Source organism: Malus domestica, chromosome 09 (genome assembly GCF_042453785.1).
Source record: "Malus domestica chromosome 09, GDT2T_hap1".
Lineage (NCBI taxonomy): Eukaryota > Viridiplantae > Streptophyta > Magnoliopsida > Rosales > Rosaceae > Malus > Malus domestica.
Genome location: NC_091669.1, coordinates 21,527,561 through 21,551,244, shown reverse-complemented (window position 1 = coordinate 21,551,244; position 23,684 = coordinate 21,527,561). Strand labels below are relative to the sequence as shown.

The window sequence follows — 23,684 nt, the reverse complement described above, 5'->3', positions numbered from 1 at the left end:
AAATCCAGAATACATTCCAAGCTCTCTTTTCCCTATCCCTATTTTTTTTTACTTGCCATCTCTACAAATTCAAAAAAAAAAAAAAACAAGTAATCGGAAGCAAAAACGGAGACGATGATCGAGTTAGGTAGAGACAAAAATGAGAGAGAGAAAGAGATGAACCGGAAAGAGCGATGCTTGGGCAGTTTAGGGTTCTCTTTGCCATTTGTCGAGCAAGGGTCGCGAGTGAGGTTTTCGGAGAAGGAAGGAGAAAATGCTAACTGAGTCTTTGCAATAACCCATTTATATGGGAGGGCAATTTAATCATTTCAAATTTTAGAAAAATCCTACATCTGCCATGTTGTTGTGCATGTCAAGTGCATGGTTTATACATATCCCAAAAATCTTATTTTAGTCCAAAGATTAAGGAAATGGCTCATTTCTATCAATTTCCCTAAAATTTATTGGCCATAAAACCAAATGGGCTCAACCAACAATATTATGAAGCAGCATGTTTCATTTTAGTACCAATGCAAATGTTGAATTGCCCTGGTTGATAAGACTTCATTTTCAATCCCATTACATTTTCGGTTCAAATCTACAATCATTTCTCTAATATGGCAAATAAGTCTAGTATGAAACTACTGTTCATTACAACTTAAAAACGCCTAGGTTCAACCCTTCAAATAAAAGTCATAGAAGTATGTCTCTTTGCAAAACATATGAGTTCAACTTGGTGAACTCAGGTGTTGGATCGCTTTCCCACTGAGTAATTCAACATTAATATACAAACCAAATTAACCACAATTACATGATACCTAGAATGCATAGTTAAATCCTCTTAAACTCCAACCAGTTCTTTGCTTTCTCCTTCTCCCCTCCCCATTTACTTTTCCCTTTCCCTTTCCCTTCTTCATCGCATTGACTTTGAATTTGCCCTTGCTCTTTGTCCGCTTTCCCAACTTCTTGTCCTTGCTCTTGCCATTTGCCTTACCCTTGCCTTTAATCTCGTGTTTGTCTCTACCGTCATCACTAGAATTCGCATCATCATTGTTCTTTCCTTCATTAACATTATCATCATCATCTTTGCTCTTAGGATCAACTAATAGGGATTTCCAATGAGTTGAAACGACAAAGTACCCCGAGGATATTTATTGAACACTGTTGAATTGTTTGCTAGATGCAATATAAACGTCTTTAGAGAAATGCCAGAGAGACTTCTCTCCCCTCCTAATCTCTATTCTTTTCTCTCCCCTCAAACTTGAAAGGTTACGGTTAAGCCACATCAAGATCTTGTATTGATTTTTTTTTTTATAGAGACAATAAGACAAAAAGCAATATGCGAGAGGAGGGGTGGGAAATAGATGAGAATAAGAGGGGAGAGAATCCTACTCCCTCTCAAAAGTGAGACCTTCTATGACTCTCCGCCACATTATGTTTTTGGTACAATTTATGTGCCGACATTATAAAATTTTATGCCAAAAACATGACATGGTAGAGATCCATGAAGAGTCTCATTTTGAAAGATTCTCATTCAAACCCTAAAATCACGAAACATAGCATGTACAAAAGTCCTAATTTCAACAAATCATCCTTATGATGGCATTTATCGATGGCTGTTTGCAACATTTTTCTGGTCACATTGGTGTTGTTAGGAAAAATGCTTCTTAGTCAAATGCAAACAGTGTGTATTTGACCATTTTATAATCGGCTTTTTGTCGCATCGAAGCCCACTAATCAAAGCAAAGTCTTGCTTGGTGAACTTCGCAACACTGTTGCTGCCAATAATTGAAGCTCATTAATTGTGGAGGTGGTACGTGAATTTTTGGATTAACAAGATAAATTACTCTTGAGGTACATCAGGATTCTCACGCGTATGTAATGGACAATAACGGCTCAATTAGGGAATAGTCAAAGGTGATCAAAATGGTATTGATTCAAATCATTCTCATCACTCCTCATCAAATCCTTATTCAAAAGGTAACTCCCAAATTCCTATTTAATTTAGGATTAATTGCCATATTAATTGCAAGATATTATTTCACATAATATCTTGCAATTATTCACACAATTTCACCATATATGGTCAGCCACTATTCTTCAAATAAGATCGGCCACTTCCCTATAAATTGTCATATTCTCCAACTAAAAAGCTATGTCATTTGCTAACCACAAACTCCTAAACACATTCTTTTCAGAATTCTAACTTTGGCATCAGATATTCTTCGGTCAAAACCCCCCATTCATCATGGGAGCTTGAGGCTTTTGGCAGGTATTATTATTTTGCAGGTGCATTTTCATCAAAGAAAAAAACGACGGAAATTTGCGTCCACATCTTAGATTCAGGCCTTATGAGTTCAACTTTCGGTGCTATATCATGAATATATATATATTAACAAAATTCCCTATATGTATAATTCTTCAAATACGATGAATCGTAAATTTTTTGTCGACGTATTTTAAATTTTAAATTTATGAACATGGGTAGATAAGGTAAAGCTTACATACCCTAATTTCCCTATTTTTTTACCCCAGTTAAGTAGATAAATTGCTCAAGATCTTGACCCCAAATAAGCAGGTAGATGTTTGTTCTTTTCCACGATGGAATTGCCTCAAGTTCAGCAGGGTATATACTTTCGAAGGAAGACGATTTTTCAGGGGAAGAAGATGTTCATGATTTGAAGGTTTAGTAAAGCTAACAGAGTTTGGTACAATTACTTCATTATCTACATTAAAGGAGAAGGGGATGGGCTTAGCCTCACAATGGGCAAGTAATAATATGGTTCAAATTCGTCTTTAACGATAATCGAACCTAAAACCTCTTACAAGTGAAGAATATACCGCTAAATTATAGTACTAAGCGGCTTTAGCATACATTTTTGAATTATTTGAATTTCTTTTGGATCTACCCATCATAAAATGAGATATAAGCAAGTTAAAATGGGATGATCCTCTACACATTAGTACATCACACTCTTTTAAATCAACACCTTTCAATTTCTATTGTGCGGCTACGAGGCTTGCGCACATAAGCAGCACACTGAGGCTTGCGCACCTGAATATTGAGCAAATTATTGTCCAACAAAAGATGTAGTTGTTGGAGGATAGTCCCATTGTGGAGAAATATAGAAATTAATATACAATTTATGTGTAGGAGGTTCCCAATATCACCGAGGTTTTTTTGTTTTGTTTTTTTTTTTTTTTTTTGTTTTTTTTTTTTTTTTTGTGATAAGACAATGCTTAATAATAGATAGTTAAGTTGGAATAATATCGATCATGTTAGTGGTGAACCATGCTGGGTTTAAACAGTTTATCAACAATACTTGAAGTTGTTCAATAAGAATATTAATGTTTTTATAGTATGAATTTCATTCCCAACCATTAAAAAGTAATATACAGATATAGGATAAACCAACAGGAGAAAGAAAATATGACAAGCATGGACTTCTGAGAAAAAACCTTTCAGTTTGGAAATCTCCAAGGAGGAAAAATCACGAAACAGAAAAAGATCCCTACTTGCCATCACAAGAACTTATCGACTCTGTAGTCCCAACTTGGCTTCTAAAAAAGGCATCAACCACAAAGGAGCCTCTTTAGTCCAAGCTATAAATTTGTCATAACTTCATGGAATTGTGCCAACCTATGCGCCAACGTATTTGTTTCTCTTAACTACCAACGACATGCAAAACTTAATCTTTTACTTAGCTGCTTAGTCTCCACCACCATGTTCCCATCCACGTCTCTATTGTCTTCCATTCTCCAGAATTTTCCCCACCACTATTTTGGCATCCATTTCCAACATAACATGATTGAAACCCAACTTACAAGCAAACAGAAGTCCTTCCCTCGCGGCAATCAATTTGATAACTCGAGGAGAACAAAACTCTACATTTGTTTCGAACAAACTGCCATTAATAGTCCTTTATCATCTCGAATCAAAACTCCAATCCCTCGAGTACCACCACCTCGCTGCAGCGATCCACCTACATTGATTTCACCGTTCCTACCATCAGTGGTTGCCAAGTAGCATGAGCAGCAACTCCATTGCGCCTATTGTTATTTTTGGTACACACAGAGTACACTTTTAATACCTAATTTTACATTGAGACAACACCTTTTAAACATTTCAAAGAGAGACAAAAGTTAATGTTGGGACCAAACCTGCGCACCTCCGTGGGCGATGGTTGAGCACAAATTCGAGGAATCTTAAGCAACCTGCAAAATAGTAAAATAACCACAAGCAAACCTTAGGCCGGTGGGGGGGGGGGAGGGGGAGGGGTGTGTCGGCCAAAGGCTCTTCAACGGTCAAGTTAGCGAATGATTTGAGACTCGAGCAGTGGGCAAGAGAATTCAAGTATATAGATTGCGTTAATGTAGATGAACCCTAGATGAGTGTATTTATACCGTGGGAGAAAGCCCTTTTAAGGATATAATTCTCGTTCTAAGCCGGGAGAAACCTAGATGATATCTATTAAGTAGATATTGCATCATATTTAGGAGTTGTGATTACTTACGGCCCCAGATTGTAGGGACTTTAAGACTTATAGGATCTGATTGTGTCCATATCTGGATCAGATTATGTATCTTACAAAATAAGCATGGTCATCCAGCGGAGTCGCTTGGACTCCACCTAGTGCCCTGGAGTAGAGTGATGGTGGCACCATGTTCTATCTAAAACAGATCCGGCCGAAGCTGGTGAGTCCATGACCGGACTACTAAGGTAATAGTATTCAGATCACCTTATCTGGCCTTAGAAAATCATGGTCCCACAATTACCCCTAACTAGCTATCTGAGAGGCAACTTGTTCCCCTTAATGATGGATTGTTACCAAACACTATGCCTTTCGGAGTAAGTTGGAATATGTACCATTTAGTCTTCATGAATGCGAGGTAAGCTTTAACTTTGATGTGACAATGTTTCAAATTCAGACTTGCATCTTCATACAACATGCCATAAAGTTCGTAATGATAAAGCGTCGCGTCTGAAGCCTGCATACGAGAAACGAGAAATTTTCTCCGATATCCTTTGCTTATCTCAGTCGTCAAATGGGTTGATCCAAAACAAGTCGATCTGTATTCAACGATTAGATGATCCCTTCCAAAGATGCCTATGTATCATCAGACCTCTTTCCTCTACCCTAAACTTTTATTGTAAAAAAAAGGCTTAACTTTTTTTCTGTACCCATTTCAAAATCCTCTATCCCCTTTAAATCTTTTCTCATGGTGTCATCAAGCAAAAGCCTAAATTGGTCAAGGTTTCCCCTATTATCTTCCCCTGACGAGAATTCGTAATCGAGAAGGTGAATCTTTCATCGAAGAACAAGTGATATCTTGGATGATTGTAATGTCTGGTAGGAACCCGGCCATGATATCTATGCCGATCCATTGCTGTCGTCTGACCCTAGTCATCTTTGCACTAGAATCTACCCCTAGTTTTTGGACCTGACCTTCATTTTCCCTTTTGTGCTTTCATGAAAGGCATTTTGTTGTGCTATAATATAACTATCTGCAACATTTCTCCTACCGCATTTAATCTTCTTACTTGCTTCACGTTGCTGGATCAGTGGTTCGAGGTTGAGTTGGACATCCTCGAGTTTAGGATGTTGTACATCATTAGATTAAATTTGGATGACCACGATTATTTTGCAGGCAGAGCTAGTCTCGTTTGGGAGACTTACATTCAGGATGTCCCTTGTCATGACAAAGATTGGTTCGAAGACATACTAATTGTTGATAGAGTATGGGAAAGGGATATTAGTGGAAAAGACTCTTTTCTAAAGAAAAAGACGCATTGCTGTTCCGATGTTACCCATTTTTGACATACCTGCCCCTACATCTGTAACAGATGAACAACCTTCTTCACTACCTCTGCATTTACTTGCAATGCTGCCCTAGTCATCGAAATTAAAATCCCACGCTCTTCTTTTGGTTATTCCATCAAGCATTATGTTTGTATCGAACGAAGTCACAGGTGCGCTTTATTGCCTCGACGTCATTTTTTGCCTTTCCTCCCCTGCTGCAAGTGTCTATAAATGAACCTTCCTGTCGTGATGGTCTTTCGTCGACTGATTTGTTGAGGTCCGAGGGGACAATTTATCCTCCTCTTGTGACCCGGGCTTCGATTGATCGAGTTGCTATTTCTTCAGATGCCAGTGGTCTTCAAAATACATATTATGCTCATAAGTTGCTCAAAGCCGTAATTGCCCTTGCCAATTTCAAATGAGCATGCACTTCTCTTGAAGATGTCATGGTACGGTACTACCAGAGTCACTACGAGGTATCTAACTTAGTTTGCCCTTTTTCTCTTTGTTGATATTCACGAATTCCCCCTAATGTACTTTGTATGATAGGCCAACATGTAGACGGAGGTTGCCTTGTTTCGACAAGTAAGATCGATCCAAGAGCTTGAATGAATTATGGGCCTTGAAACAACAACGAGGATAAAGGCGGAACGACTGTTGCTAACCCAATCGGAAGAACTCAGGAACACATATGCCAAGCAGTAAGCTTTGGACTCTCTCATCAGGTGGAGATTATTTGATACATTGACCTGGTTGCTATTGAACAGGTGAAAGCCAATGATTATCAGGAGAGCTTTGAGAATGTAAGAAACGAGTTAAGGTTTGACATGTAGGCCAAGACGGAGTCAGACCAGGTTCTCGTTGCATTGAAGGGGGAGTTAGAGCATTTATTAACTTCAGAACATAATAATTGGGCAAGGGAGCGAAAAGCTCTTTAAAAGGAAATTGTGGATTTTTGTTAGGAGGTCAACCGTAAAGATGACAAGCGCATTGCAGATGTTTAGCAACTTACCAATAAACACTCTTCTGAGGTGTCCGCGCTTCGGAAAGATCATGGGAGATTGCTCGAAGAAGAGTTCGACATTAGATTCCTTACTGGTCACGCTGGGCGAGATCTCCCCAAGGGTCAGAGCGTCTTCAGAATTTACGAGGAGATCAAACACATGGACTTCCTCCACTGCAGCATTTGTTGGACGAGATGTCAGATCTAGATGTGGAATGAGGAACTTGATCTAAAAAATGACCGGGAACCTGATGTCCCTAACGGGTTTTCTGCTACCTTCAAGGGAAACAAATTTCCTAAAAAAGGATTGACTTAAACTTGATTTTGGCTAGGAAAGGGGTTGTCTCTATCATAAACATTTGCCATAATACCAGTCACTTTCTTTCGTTCTTTTCTCTACTTGGGTGGAATCTTAATCCGATAAATCTCTCTAAAGTAAATGAACTTTATCTAAGAAATAAGTGTCGAAGTGGAATACGAGTAAGTTTGTGAGCCCGGGACAAAGTTTATCAACTCCCCTTGGTAACATTGATTCCGGGGAGGGGGGAGGTTGCCTCCCAAACTTAGTATTCATAAAGTATTCTCATTGTGATATTCGAAATACCACATTATTCTCATTCAAGGAATTAGACATTAAAACCATGAGAAAACTCTTGCCGTTGCACTTATTAAAATACATTCATCGGATATAAGAGTTCCAAATCATACTTGATAATATTGTACATGTGGGAGTTGATTTCTTCGCACCTTACCCCGACTCTTAGGGTAAGGACTTTAATACTTGTACTGTAGTGGCAGGAGAAGTTTTCTCTGGTTGGGATTGCATGTTTGTTTCTAGTGAATCTTAAGCGAAAGCTCTTTGGAAACATGGGCGTTAGCATGTGGGTCGGAAACGCTTTTCGAATCCTTTTATCATACCCTATGCATTAGACTTCAGTGTTTCTGATCAAACTACCTTGGTTGGCTTAACCAAAGTATTTCCGCGTATCGAAGCTCGGTTGGAATAAATTCCTCTTGGGTGTTAACTAATCTAGATGCCTTCTTTGAACTTGCTAACACTTGGTGTTCTAGAGCTTACTTGACTTAGTAAGTTGGTCCACGATCGAAGTAGTTGTACTTGGAGTTGGATTTCATAGCCATCTTCAGATGAGTTCCAAATCGCCTATTCGACTATTCCTTCAAATGGTGTAGAGCCAGGGTTTAAATGTTATAACCCCCAACCAAGTTGGTTGCATAAACTTTTTGGAAGCCAAATAGTGCATTGAGTTTACAGGTTAACATGCCATGTGCCAGTGCTCATAGCCAGCCAATAGTTGATGCACTTATTACGATTCAAGTCTCCTAAGCTGCTAACTGTTCCAGACGGATTTGGTTAAAGGAGGCTCATCTGACAGTGTAACTTTGAACATTTTTAGACTTGCATTGCTGCGAAGTTTTCAAAGTTTAGGCCCTATTTTGAACAAGTAAGGTACTCCTTACATCGATGAAAAAATAAAGAAAGAACACGTGTTTAAGGCGAATAGATGCTCTTTATTTATGATCTAATTAAAGTTGATTTACAAGGGGGTGTGATTGAATCCAATAAGGATTGCCTACATATCTCCGGGACGAAGAATCAAAGATCACTTTTAACGATAAGCCTATGGTGATCTGATGCAAAAATGACATCAAGGATCACTTTTGACGATAGGCCTATGGTGAGGCGTTAGGAGATGAGTTCTTTGTGGACTTATCTTCGCGCAGATAGTGGCATTACAATTGGGTCTAGAGATGACTGCTTACATATCTCAGGAAGGGAATTAAATCGCGTGTAATTTGTGTGGTGATTTGCTTTGTTTTAGGTCACCTGGAATGGTCTGCAAGGATTTCGATTTTCTTCAGCGGAGGATCCATCTCTTGGCATAAGTCCTTCAATTTCCTTGTTGTTTAATCCTTCGCCACTCGATATCATTTTGGGGTAACGAGGCGGGATTCTGTCTTTAAAGGGGACCTTTTTCATGACATGTAACCACTCCCGGCCAAGGATAGCGTAGTATGGAGATGGGCTATCCATCACATAAAAGTTATCATATATGTTCAAATGGCTTTGCTCGAACCATGAGATGTATGAGCAGAGTCCCTCTAAGGGTCTGGACAATAGATCTCCTTAAGTTAACTTCATCCATAATGCCTATCTTTATAGCTGCCCTTCTGAAGATGATGTTGACTTCTGACCCGTTATCGATTAGGACTTTGTCAACCATGGTGTCTTTGATTTATAACCTGACGACGAGGGCGTCATTGGAAGATGGGTAAGCAGTTTCTGACCTGGTTGAATGACCTTTCATTGGAGGTTTTCCTCAGGTTGTCTTCCTTCTTTTTTGAGCTTTCTTGAAATATTCCTGCTTTCTTTTTATGCCACTGATGCCCGGAAAAAAACTTCTTACCTAGGTGTTATGGAGGCAGTGGTCTCAGAGTTTTTTGCTACATTGTCAAATATGTTGCCAAGAAAGGTTCATGGATCAATCTGTGAACACGGAAAATTCCTGAAACGAAAGAGACAAGAACAAACGTGCATAAACAAATATTTGTGTTTGATGATTTTGGGTTACAATCTCTCTCTATTTTGATCCTCTGATTCGATCTCCGTAAGGTGTGTATTTGTGGATGTGCGATTGATCCAAAGGGCCGTTGGGCTTGATCTAAGGATGAACGTTCTTCAAGGGCCGTAGACTTGATCTTGAAGGTGGATTTGAGCGGATCTTCAAAGGGGGTTTTTGGGCTTGATCTTTGAAGAACAGTGACGAACGGATCTTCAAGGGCTTTTGGGCTTGATCTTGAAGAACAGTGATGAACGAATCTTCAAGGGCTTTTGGGCTTGATCTTGAAGAACGGTTGGATGTGTGGATTTGTCGACGTTGTTGATCCAAAGGGTGGGGCTTGATCTTGGATGAACGGATGATGAACGATGGTGCTTTCTTCAAGGGCCGTCGAGGCTTGATCTTGAATTGGTGGATGGTTGATCCAAGGGCCGTCGGGGCTTGATCTTGGAAGAACGATGAACGAAGAACGAAGAACACTTTCTTCAAGGGCCGTCGGGGCTTGATCTTGAATTGGTGGATGATTGTTGATCCAAAGGGCCGTTGGGGCTTGATCTTGGAAGAACGATGAACGAAGAACGAAGAAGGCTTTCTTGATTCTTCGGGAACCTAGATGCTTGAGAGCTTCGGGGTTTCAGAGCTTCAGAGCTTCAAGGTGTAATATGAATTGGTTTCCCAAAATGAATGAAATGGGCTTGTATTTATAGAATTTTCCGAGGCCTAATTTTGAATATAATATCCCAGATGAAATAAGTCGTTTCTGCCAGGTGTTGACACGTGTCCTATTTGATGACTTTTCCAACTCATTTCAATTTTCGTTGAGTCACGCTACGTGTAAAATTTATGTAATACATGAGCGTTGACACTTTGATTTATCGGTCAACATTTATTTACCGAAATTTTGATGTCTACAAATGCCCCCACTTCAAGGCACGTCGTATACATGTGCTTGTCACGTGTAGGAGATGCGTTTTGAAGTCCCTTACTGTAGATGTCGATCCAAGGGCCGTCGAGGCTTGAATCTTGAATTGGGCTGGAGATTTCTTCAAGGGCCATTGATGCTTGATCTTGAATTGGGCTTGAGATTTCTTCAAGGGCCGTTGAGGCTTGTTCTTGAACTTTCGTTTGAAATTTCTTCAAGGGCCGTTGAGGCTTGTTCTTGAACTTTTATTTGAAATTTCTTCAAAGGCCGTCGAGGCTTGATCTTGAAGGTTGAAATTGGACCACAAGGAGCTTCATGTGGTAGATGATCTTTGGCTTTGGTAGTGGGTGAATCGGCACGTATTTTGTTGCGCTTGTTGACCTTCCACAGCTTTGATCTTGAACTGGGTTGAAGGATTTCCTGGATTCCTTCAATTGTTGATTTTCCACAGCTTGTTCTTGAACTAGGTTTTGATTCAAGGGTGGTAGACACTTAATCTTGAATCGGACTTGTGATTTCCTCAAGGGTCGTCGAGGCTTGGTGTTGAATTTGGCTGGAAACTTCTTCAAGGGCCATTAAGGCTTGATTCTTGAAGGTTGACTCGAACACATGGCAAGCAGGCACGAGGTGAAGATGACGACTTGTTGCTTTGTTCAATCTTTCTAATTCACACCTGAGCAGTTTGGTCAGCGGTATGATCTTCAAGATTGATGGGCTCTTCTTCCGGTTGGTGACTTGACCTTTAAGGATTTGATTCAAGGGTGGTGGATCGACACGTGCAGCTCACAACGCCTAGCAAGTCGACCCAAGAATTTGAAGGTCAAAACGAGTCCACCGTCCAGAGTGATTGCACCCTGATGATATGAGATACTTTTGATTTTAACGAAGTAGCGGATGAATCAGCACGTGCTTGGTTACACTTGTCTCCACATGCTTCAATGTATTATTTTCCCTTGCTTTATCTGTTCCTCAGGCATATGTGGCATCTTCTCGAGTTTTTCATCTCAGACTCTTTCTGCTGAGTTGACTGTGCATGCTGCATTCTTCTCTGCTTGTTTCTTCAGGCAGATGTGGCAGCTTCTCGAGTTCTTCAGCTCGGACTCTTCTGCTGAGTTGACTGTGCAGACCGCATTCTTCTCTGCTTGTTCCTTTTGCACATTGTCTCCACATGCTGCAAGGTATCATTTTCACTTGCCTTATCTATTCTTCAGGCAGATGTGGCAGCTTCTTTGAAAGTACAGCAGCAGTGGAAGGCGAGTACTCGAGAGAAGTGCTAGGTAGGCAATCAGGGAAGGGTTCCAAGCAGTCGGTTCCTTACCCGAGTTTGAGTGGAAGTTCCGGCATATTGTTTTCTTTATCCTTGTCTTTGTAGGTAGGAACAAGGACAAAGGAAAGGACAAGGAGAGTGCATGATATGAGATACTCTTGCTTTCTACCCTGGTGATATGGGATACTTTTGCTTTGGAGTCATTGGCTTGCAGAGGTACCCCAAGGAATAAGGAACACTGAATGACTCGAGAGGCTTCGTTAGGAAAGCATCTTTGGACATGAAGAAAGACTCTGTATGTCTGCCTTGCTATGGAAGGCGAAGGTAGACAATTATAGGAAGTTCTTTGATACCTGTAGAGGTACGATTCTTTCACTCGTGTTGGCAACCAATGCGTGATTGATCTATATGGCTTCACGTGCTTTCTTCTTTATCAGAAATCTTCGACAAATTGTCCGTAATTTCCGCCAAGCTGAGTGTGCTTGTGACAGGTGTTGACGCGGCTGAAAAAGACTGGCGCCTCTTCGATATCTGGGATCGGCGCTTCGACAAATTACCCGTGATTTCCGCAAAGCTGAGTTTGCGTGTGATGGGTGCTGACGTGGCTGAAAAAGACTGGCGCCTCTTCGATATCTGGGATTGGCGCTTCGACAAATTGCCCGTGATTTTCGCAAAGCTGAGTTTGCGTGTGACGGGTGCCGACGCGTCTGGAAAAGCAAGATGCTTCTCCGATTTCTGAGCTTGCCTCTTCGATTTTTGAATGGCCTCTTCGAATTCTGAGCTCGCCTCTTCGATCTCTGAAATCCCGTCGAGTGCTGATTTTTATAGAGGCATGTAGTTCGTTTCAAAGCACACTTGAATTTTCGCTTGTGAAAACTCCCCTCTTGTACTTCTAAGATCTTGATTTGTCCGATCTCTTCTTCCTTCAACACTTTGAAAATGTCTGGACCCTCCGACCGTCGTTTTGACTTGAATCTTGGTGAAGAGGCAGTCCCGCCTTCTCCAGACAACATATGGCGCCCATCCTTCATATCCCCCACTGGTCCTCTTACCGTTGGGGATTCGGTGATGAAGAATGATATGACCGCTGCGGTGGTGGCCCGGAACCTTGTCACTCCCAAAGATAACAGACTACTTTCCAGGCGGTCTGATGAGTTGGCTGTTAAGGAGTCCCTGGCTCTTAGTGTGCAGTGTACGGGTTCTGTGTCCAACATGGCCCAACGCCTATTTGCTCGAACCCGTCAAGTTGAATCGTTGGCGGCTGAAGTGATGAGTCTCAAACAGGAGATTAGAGGGCTTAAGCATGAGAATAAACAGTTGCACAAGCTCGCACACGACTATGCCACAAACATGAAGAGGAAAATTGACCAGATGCAGGAATCTAATGGTCAGATTTTACTTGATCATCGGAGGTTTGTGATGTGAAAAATAAGTTAACACACAAAATTAAACCCTCTTTTTGACAATTGTAGTATAGATGTAAGTAGGGTATCGTTCTAGGCCGGGGATTAGGAGGGATTGCTAATCTATTCTAAATTAATTTAAAAATATTAAATAAGACTCAAGGACACAAAACTAGGCTAAAAACTCTAATAACTCGAAACACACTTAGGATAACTCAAAATAATGAAAACAATCAAATTAAACACTAGGAACTGAAATGGACGGAAATTAAATTAAAAGACTAACAATAAAGAAAACTAAATAAATAAAATAATTTAATAATGGATAGGTGTTTGGTTTTGATGAAAAGTAAATTAAACTTAATTAAATTACAGAATTGACAAAACATAAAATTAAGGTAAAATGATAAATGACGGACTAGCTAGAGGGTTCTTCTCCACACATGACACATATGCAACCTAAATTGATTTTCAGTTGTTCTTTCAATAAATTATGAAACTCAACACCCCAAGTTAATTAGATACGCTTAAATTAACCTTCAAGTTCTCCTTAAGTTAATGAATTGGATGGAAAAGCGCATACAACAATTCAAAGCATTCCTCAAAGGTTCCTTACGTGATGAGCACAATAAAGATACAATCAAGAATCATGAAGCACAATGAGAACTATAAGTGTTGACGAGGCATTCATTACTATGATGAGCATGAAACTAGTGCCAAGAATTCATTCAACGCGATCGTTTTCAAGCGACCTTCACTACTTGTGATTATAAGATTGTAACTATTAGGTGAAACTCCCTCATAATCTAGCATCATATTCATGCATGAAAACTAAGCGTGCACTCTTAATCAACATACACAAATAAGTTATCAATCAAGTAGATGAACGAATTGAATCCGCAACTTATGAAATCACAACCGAAGGTAATCAATTCATATTACAAATATATTCATGGCTTTGAATTAACCTCTAGCCAAAATAAATTTAGCTACACATTATTCTAAAATTAAACCAAAAATTAATCATAAGTTGGAAAGATTTAACCGAGAGAATAAGATCTGCTGCGTTTCTGTGCTTCTGCCCTCACTCCCTGCGTCACTTCTCTCCTGCCATGCCGCACTGTCCCTTTTATTTCTGCGCAGCCTCACGCTGCCCAAAGGGCAGCCCTCTGCTTTTCTGTCAGTCCCTCACCTTTTTTTCTTTCTTCTTTCTTATTTGCTTCCCTCACGTATCTCTATCCTCTCTGACCCCGTGCTGCCAAAGGCAGCTCCATCTCTCCCCCCCCCAATTTCGTCTCTGCCAGCTGCTTTCTCCTCTCTATCTTATTATTTTATTTCCCACTTTTTCAAGTCTTCTCTGTCTCCCGCCTCTATCCCTTTCACGCCTTGGATTCTCCTTTTTCTTCTTCTTTCGTATATCTTTCTTTGGATCCCTCATGTGTGGACTCACTTATTCTTCTTTTAATTTTTTTTATTCCTTCTTTTCTTTTTTTATTCCTTTCTTTTCTTCTTCTCCATCCGTTCCTTTCTTTTCTTCTACAAAACAAAACCATCATGATGATGTTTCAAACATCATCATGATTTATCATTATTATATATATTTTTTTAATTTAATTTAAAAGCTGATCTACACAGACAGTTTTGACGAATTTATTACATAAAATTTCATTTGTTCTATTTTTATTTTCTTTGCATAACAAATCCTATAAACACAAAAATAACGTAAATAGCTCAAAAATATAAGGAACTAACTAAGAAAAGACGAGTGAATTCGAAGTAAAAATATATATAAATATGATCCGATCAGTTTGTGGGTTTGTTCCAACAACATTTGCCTTCGTCTTCTGGGGCTGTACCGCGTAATGAAGCTCCACATGATCAACCTTTGGTGCCTCCTCTTCCTGGAGTTCCGCCGAGTGGTGTGGCTTCAAACAGTCAACCTTCGGCGCCTCTCATTTCTGGAGCTCTGCCGAGTGGTAAGGCGGCACCTGATCGTCCTTGAAGATACCCTCTTGTAAATTTGATTTGATTTGATTTTTTTTATTTATTTATTTTTTTTTTTTAAGGTATGTATAATGCAAATTTATGTAAAAATTTCCTGAAAAATAAATAAAATGGACCTTCTATTTCTCTCTATGCATTTGTTTTTTTTTTTTTCTTGTTTTTCTTTTGGTGCTGGATGCACCAAGTTCCATCATTTTTTTTTTAATTATTATTTTTTTTATTTTTTTTACAATTTTTTTTTTCTTTCTGCACATGGTGCCCATGCACCACCAGAAACTTTTGATCTGCCATGGGGCTGTACCCCATCTTTGATCCACCATTCCTCTTTTTTCACGTGGTGCCAGATGCACCATCACCTCTTTTTTTTTTTTTTTTTTTTTTTTTTTTTTTTAATTGTATTTCTTTCTGTATAAATTAGGATGGTGGGTAGAGGAATTTGCAGGGAGCTGATAGACGCATATTTATGCGACTTAGTTAACTAGTTTTCTTGCATTTACGTTATTAGTTCTTAGTTATTTTAGTACTTTAAGCCATTTTCGTGTGTTTGTAGGTCCAAAGGGCTAAGGTAGCAAGAAAGTGCATTTTGGTGCATTTTGGAGCAGTTTTGAGCTTGGAATGGATTACATATGATATGAGCAAGATGGATGGACGAATTTGAAGACAAAAGAGGCTAAGAACATGCTAAAAATCTGGTGAAACAAATACAAGTTACAAGAAGGGATAAATTTCTAGAAGGACTGGCCAAAACTTCACTCAAAACACATCAATGCCGTGGCTTTTACTTCCACCTCCACCAGAAATTTGAGTAATGATGCAATGCTTAACTCACCATGACATGTGAGTGGATGATGCAATGCTTAGCTCACCATGACATGTGAGTGGATGATGCAATGCTTAGCTAACCATGACATGTGAGTGGATGACTCAATACCTAACCCACCAACAATTCCCACTCTTTGCCATGCTCACCTACTCAATTCCACCAACATTTTGTGTTAAACAAGTCCATCCTCTTCCTATAAATACCATGGCATCAACCTCATTCAAATCATCCAGAAATTAACCATTCTCCAAGCCTTTCCTTGCCTCTCCTACATATCTAAACCCCTTCCCATCCATTCCTCCAAATAACCAACCCTTCAACATCATTCCAACCTTGTTGTTGCGGCAAAGAGAAGGAGAAAAGTCCTTAGACGCACTTGCTATCCAACATGGATCGTTGGAACATTTAGGTGCTTTCTTTCCTTTGTTTTTCAATGTTTAAATTTGTTTATCTTTGTTTTGTAATAATGAGGAACTAAACCCCCCTTGGCTAGGGGGGATTCGAAACCATGTTAATGCTTGCAATATGATTTGATTACTTTTAATTGCGTTTCATAAGTTATGAATTCGATTTACTTATCTATTTGATTGATAACATGTTTATGTATGTTGATTAGGGATGCATACTTAGTTTGCATGCATAAATATGATGCTAGAGTATAAGGGAATTTCACCTAATCGTTATGAACTTATATTCATGAGTAGTAAAAGTCGCTAGTCACGATTGTGTTAAGTAAATCCTTGGCATAAGTTTCATGCAAATCATAGTAACGAGTGCCTCGTCAATGCTTATGTTTTTCATAGAACTTAATGATTCTTGCTTGTATCTCTATTATGCAATTCATGTAGGGAACTTGTAGGGAATGTTTTGGGTTGTCGTATGCAATCATCCAACCCAATAACTTGTGGAAAAACTGAGGGTTAATTAGTGCAATTCACGGTTAATTTGGGGCGTTGAGAATTAATAAGTTATTGAAATGCAATTGGAAATCATTTTGTATGCAAGCAAGACATGTGTGGAGAAGAACCCCTTAGCTAGCCTTCCATTATCCATTCAACCCAAATTTGTTTAAAATCTATTTAAGTTTTTAGTTTATTCGTTTTTACTTTCAACTTCACCAAACTCAAATCCCCCTTTTACTTTCTTGTTTTAAAATCTTTTGTTTACATTTTTAACTTTGTTTTTATGTTTTTAAATTAGTTTTCAAGTGATTTAGCAATCCCTCCTAATCCCCGGTTTAGAACGATCCCTACTTACATCTATACTACAATTGTCAAAAAGAGGGTTAAATTTGTGTGCTTATATATTTCGCATCAAATTTTTGGCGCCGTTGCCGGGGATTAGCAACTTTGCTAATCCCTTTATTGTTTCTTTTTATTTCTTTTTTTTTGTGTGTTTTAATTTTAGTTTTAATTTTATTTGATTTTGTTTATTTCAGGTACTAGTTTATGACTCGTAGTTCTCAACCAGTTCGTGCACATATATCGGAGTTTGACAACAATTTTGAACGAACTTTGAGAAGGAAAAGGAAAGTACCAGAACCTAGTCCACCTAGTTCTAGTTCTGAATCCGAATTTGAAGAAAAGGAGGAGACAGAAAAAGACATGGAAGTGGACAATCGAACAATCAAAGAACTTTCAGCCTCGGGATTGGACAATGCTGCGCCTCTATGCATCCAATACCCCACAGCAGCCCAAGGAAAGACAGAAGAATTTGAATTGAAGTCAAGCTTGTTACACCACATTCCGAAGTACCATGGGTTGTCCATGGAAGATCCTAACAAACACTTGAAAGAATTTGAGGTGGTGTGTTCGAGCATGACCCCCGTCAATGTCGATGGGAGTATTTTGAAGATGAAAGCCTTCCCTTTTTCTCTCTTGGAAAAGGTGAAGGATTGGTTGTACGAATTGGCGCCCGGAACCGTCACATCATGGGAAAGCATGAAACGGGCCTTCTTGGAGAAGTTTTTCCCAACTTCTCGAGTCATCCTCCTACGGAAAAGGATAAGTGGAATTCAACAAGAGGAAGGTGAATCTTTTCCTACTTATTATGAACGTTTTAAATCTCTTGTTGCTTCTTGTCCACAGCATCAGATGAAGGAGGAACTTCTTTTGCAATACTTCTACGAGGGGCTACTACCTATCGAACGTCAAATGCTAGATGCCTCGGCAGGAGGAGCCTTGGTGGACAAGACCCCCACGGCAGCAAAGACTTTAATTTCCAACCGTGCGTTGAATGCTCAACAATACGAAGGCGTTGGACAAAGGAGTAACCCACGGCCACATCAAGTCAATGAGGTAAGTGCCATAACCGAACTTCAAAATCAAATGGCTAACCTTACTACTTTGCTTTCTCAGGTGGTGGAAGGTCCAAAAGTGAAAAACGTGGCAGCTTGTGGCGTGTGTTCCATGCAAGGCCACCTCACGGACAAGTGCCCACAGTTGATAGAAAATGGAGGGTGGGAGACCCTCAATGCCGTGGGATTTGGCAACCAATACCAACCAAGGAATGACCCATTTTCCAATACTTACAATCCTGGTTGGCGTGATCATCCAAATTTCAAATGGCGAGAACCCCAACAAGGCCAACAACAAAGCGGATCTAGGCAACAACCCCCGGGTTTCTATCAAAAGCCGTTTGCACCAACTCAACCCCAAGCACAACCTGCCCAAAAGTCAGGTACTTCTAGTGATAATGATCAGATTTTGAATTTACTAACTTCTATGGCGCAGAGCATGCAAACTAGGGACAAGAAGGTGGATGAGTTGGAAAAGCAAGTGGGACAAATTGCCGAGTTTATGGGGCAGTTTCGTGAGCAAGGCAAGTTGCCTAGCTCAACCATAGTGAATCCAAAGGGTGGATTTGAAACCGCCAAGGCCATCACATTGAGAAGTGGTAGGCAAGTTGGGGCTGATCCAAACTCATCAAAATCAAGTTAAATAGAGGATGAAAAGCTGCTGCAAGAAGAAAAACATGGAGCCCAACCCACGGCAAGGGTAGAACCACCCTTGCCACAACCACAACATGCCCCTAAACCATCTCAACCCGTCAAGGTAAGTCCAAATTTGAATTCTTCTAGTTCCTTTCCACTAAATGTGCCCTTTCCTGGTAGGTTTTTGCAATCCAAGAAAGAAGATGAGGAAAAAGATGTTCTAGAGACATTTAGGAAAGTTCAAGTCAATATACCCCTCTTGGATGCAATCAAGCAAATCCCGAAATACGCCAAGTGTTTAAAGAAGCTTTGTACAACAAGGAAACGTTTTCGGGAGAAAGAAGTGGTACAGGTTAGTGAGAATGTGTCTGCCATAATACAACGTAAACTACCTCCTAAATGCAAAGATCCGGGTAGTTTCACCATTCCTTGTGTCATTGGTAATACTAGGTTCAAATCTGCCATGTTAGACTTAGGTGCATCTATAAATGTTATGCCATATTCCGTTTATGCATCTATAAATCTAGGAGTGTTGAAAAATGATGGTGTAATCATACAATTGGCCGATAGATCTAATGCCTATCCAAAGGGAGTTGTGGAAGATGTTTTGGTGCAGGTTAACCATTTGATCTTTCCGGCGGATTTCTATGTTCTTGAAATGGATGAATCGGATCATGCTCTTTCATTGCCCATTCTCCTTGGACGACCTTTCATGAAAACGGCTCAAACCAAGATTGATGTAACCAAAGGAGAAGTAACTATGGCATTTGGTGGTGATATGATTTGTTTTAAAATTTCTGAATCCATTGAGACTCCTAACGTTGTTCGTTCTTGTTGTGTTATTGATACAATAGAAAAGATAGGGACGGACCATTCAGCCCCTAAGGTTGCTTCAAGAACCATGCAAGATGAGGGAATTGGAGTGAAGCATAAGGACCACACGGCCACTGCCCTCAAAATGTCCAATTTGGCCGAAAGCACCATGGGGAAGAATGTTCACATTGCTGCCACTTCATCACATCACATAGGTAAGCCACCTAATCCAAATCCAACGCCCATTAAAGTTGATAGGTGGTTTCCTTCTTTGGTGCAGGTACCCAAGCATATCCCGGATGGTGGGAGAATTCACATGGATTGTAGGATGCTCAATGGCCCAATCAAGGAGAATTACTATCCGCTTCCATTCATAGAGTTAGAGGATGAAAACCCACTCCATGTTGGGGGAACTCATGGGGCATGATTGTGAGTTTCGTCCGGCTGTACGACGTTAAAGCAAGCGCTACTTGGGAGGCAACCCATGCAATTCAACAAAGGAAGCTCGAGGAATCACTCCAATTCCAGATTTGCACTCCTAAACCCTTCTCTTTGTTGAATCTTTCTAATCTGCCTATTTAGTTGTTGTAGTTGCTGTTTGTGTGTTTCTTTTTGTCTAGTGTGATTTTATGCTTGAAACATTGAGGACAATGTTTGATTTAAGTGTGGGGGGGTAACTAAGTGTTTTTGATGCAAATTCGTGGGATTTTATCACCCTGAACTTAAAGACTTGTTCCTTGCTGTTTTTAAGTGTTTTTAAGTTGTTTTGATGTGTTTTAGTGTGTTTTGAAGTAAAAATCCGAAAATCACATAAAAATTTGAAAAATTTGTTTTAAAAACCCAAAAAGGGTTGTTTTTGTGTGTTTGTTTGCGTCTTAGGGTACCTTCCAACACAATAATGAGGATTCAGTTTGTAATTGCATAACTGTTGAAGTAAGTTACAAACATGGATGAAAGTTTGACATGCTCTTTGGTTTATGCTTAGTTGTAATTATAGTTCATGAATTCACATGTAGTCAAAAGAAAAATTAGTTTTTGTAACATGCTTGAAGGAAGAAACTCAAACTAACGCTACAACCCTGAGAGACTTGAGCTTTTAACGTTCTTTGGAGAGTTAATAATCTGTGCATTTGTTGTCTTCTAAAGTCGTTGCATGATCTCATTATTCTTTGATTGGTCACTACTTAGAAGGCGTTTTATCATGTAGTTCCAAATGCTAGAACTCATGCCCATTTCATTCAAAGCATGCTATTGATTTGCATAACACATATTCAAGATGAAGTTGTGTAGTGACCACCACCAAAGCCAAATTGTCGTGTATCCTATTTCATTATGTGTTTAAATTTAACCCCATTGAACCTTGTTTAGCCTTTTCTTTGTTAACCCACATCATCCTCACCTAGCCTAGATTAGGACTATCCATACCCTCGTTCTTAAAGTATAGTAAGCATGATTCAAATTGAATTCCTTTTGATTAATGTGGGCAGAAAATAAGTGTGGGGGAAGTGTTTATCATGTGAGTTTGTGTGCCATAGGCACGAGTAAAAAAAAAAAAAAAAAAAAAAAAAAAAAAAAGAGTTCCAAAATATTGTTTGTTGAAGAAAGGGTCCAAAACAATGAATTCGGCCCTAAGAAGTTGTTTAAATCTTCCCTTTGTGTTTTAAAGTTAATTTCTGCAATCTAAGTGAATTCTAAGTCTCAAATTTACTACTTTGCTTACTAATGCTTGAAGAACGTTTGTTTTCCCTATCCTTTCTTTGTTAACCATTCCCCAAGCCCCGTTACAACCCTTAACTTCTATCTTGAGTGTTATGTATTTCAATATGTGGAGTTTGGGATTGGTTTGAGCATATGGTGTCCCTGGTTCTCGCATCTAAGTAGTAGCGTTCCATTCATGAGATCATATCTATAAATGCTTAATCATTCCAGAAAATTGCTTCTTTTATAACATGTGTGAGTGTTCGTTTCCATGTTTACATCAATCTTCTCACATATACTTAGTATAGGGAGAGTAGTTAGAAAATCTGTGTGAAAATAAGAGTGTATCCAGTAAGGAATTGAGTGGATTCTCTAAGGCATGTTACTACGTCCATAATGTTGTTTTAAACGATTAAATGTGAGCTAGTGAATGGTAACTATGATTAAGTATATGCTCAAGAGTAGGGATGACTAAAATCTGTGGGAATAATGATCTTTGGCATGTTATGTATCGTTGGAAATCCCTGTAGCAAATGTTGGAAGGTTAGGTTATGTTTTGTTTGTTTTATTTTGCTCGAGGACTAGCAAAAGCTAAGTGTGGGGGAATTTGATAGACGCATATTTATGCGACTTAGTTAACTAGTTTTCTTGCATTTACGTTATTAGTTCTTAGTTATTTTAGTACTTTAAGCCATTTTCGTGTGTTTGTAGGTCCAAAGGGCTAAGGTAGCAAGAAAGTGCATTTTGGTGCATTTTGGAGCAGTTTTGAGCTTGGAATGGATTACATATGATATGAGCAAGATGGATGGACGAATTTGAAGACAAAAGAGGCTAAGAACATGCTAAAAATCTGGTGAAACAAATACAAGTTGCAAGAAGGGATAAATTTCTAGAAGGACTGGCCAAAACTTCACTCAAAACACATCAATGCCGTGGCTTTTACTTCCACCTCCACCAGAAATTTGAGTAATGATGCAATGCTTAACTCACCATGACATGTGAGTGGATGATGCAATGCTTAGCTCACCATGACATGTGAGTGGATGATGCAATGCTTAGCTAACCATGACATGTGAGTGGATGACTCAATACCTAACCCACCAACAATTCCCACTCTTTGCCATGCTCACCTACTCAATTCCACCAACATTTTGTGTTAAACAAGTCCATCATCTTCCTATAAATACCATGGCATCAACCTCATTCAAATCATCCAGAAATTAACCATTCTCCAAGCCTTTCCTTGCCTCTCCTACATATCTAAACCCCTTCCCATCCATTCCTCCAAATAACCAACCCTTCAACATCATTCCAACCTTGTTGTGGCGGCAAGGAGAAGGAGAAAAGTCCTTGGACGCGCTTGCTATCTAACATGGATCGTTGGAACGTTTAGGTGCTTTCTTCCCTTTGTTTTTCAATGGTTAAATTTGTTTATCTTTGTTTTGTAATAATGAGGAACTAAACCCCCCTTGGCTATGGGGGGATTCAAAACCATGTTTATGCTTGCTATATGATTTGATTACTTCCAATTGCGTTTCTTGAATTGTGAATTCAATTTACTTATCCGTTCGTATAAAAACTAATTTGTGTATGTTGGTTGAGAGTGCACGCTTAATTTTCATGCATGAATTTAATGCTAGAATATAAGGGAGTTTCACCTAATCGTTATGAACTTATATTCACAAGTAGTGAAGGTTGCTAGTCACAATCACGTTAAGTAAATTCTTGGCATAAGTTTCATGCAAATCATAGTAACGAGTGCCTCGTCAATGCTTATGTTTTTCATAGAACTTAATGATTCTTGCTTGTATCTCTATTATGCAATTCATGTAGGGAACTTGTAGGGAATGTTTTGGGTTGTCGTATGCAATCATCCAATCTAATAACTTGTTGAAAAACTGAGAGTTAATTAATGCAATTCACGGTTAATTTGGGGCGTTGAGAATTAATAAGTTATTGAAATGCAATTGGAAATCATTTTGTATGCAAGCAAGACATGTGTGGAGAAGAACCCCTTAGCTAGCCTTCCATTATCCATTCAACCCAAATTTGTTTAAAATCTATTTAAGTTTTTAGTTTATTCGTTTTTACTTTCAACTTCACCAAACTCAAATCCCCCTTTTACTTTCTTGTTTTAAAATCTTTTGTTTACATTTTAACTTTGTTTCTTTTTGTTTTTGAGTCAGTTTAGAGGTTTTAGCAAGCCCTCCTAATCCCCGGTTTAGAACGATCCCTACTTACATACTTTGCTACAATTGTCAAAAAGAGGGTTTAATTTGTGTGCTTATTTTATTCGCATCAGGAGCGGAGCAAGGAGGCCGAGAAGACGGTGCTTCGAGTTTCACGACCGGCTAGTCGTTTGACGGCGGTCTTTGAAGTTGTTGGCAGCTGCGAGGTAAGAGACAGAGGTGACCTTGATGTCGGATCCAGCTAGAATCCAGAGCACAGCCACTGAGCCCA

General features: G+C 39.4%; 1 protein-coding gene across 2 annotated transcripts; it reads left to right on the top strand.

Annotated features, from left to right (window-relative positions):
- The first annotated feature begins 15,795 nt into the window (after positions 1–15,795).
- Positions 15,796–22,753, top strand: LOC139188163 (uncharacterized). 2 transcript variants are annotated; one of them, XR_011571385.1, is made up of 2 exons: positions 15,796–16,190; positions 22,618–22,753. XR_011571385.1 is itself a non-coding variant. In XM_070805308.1 (2 exons), the coding sequence occupies exon 2, from the start codon at positions 17,230–17,232 to the stop codon at positions 18,718–18,720; it is 1,491 nt and encodes a 496-aa protein (XP_070661409.1). In that variant the 5' UTR covers positions 16,009–16,190; positions 17,220–17,229; the 3' UTR covers positions 18,721–20,343. The 2 variants fall into 2 exon arrangements, 1 of the variants encoding a protein (XP_070661409.1); XM_070805308.1 differs by lacking the exon at positions 22,618–22,753 and adding an exon at positions 17,220–20,343 and having other exon boundaries at positions 16,009–16,190.
- The last annotated feature ends 931 nt before the right edge of the window (positions 22,754–23,684 follow it).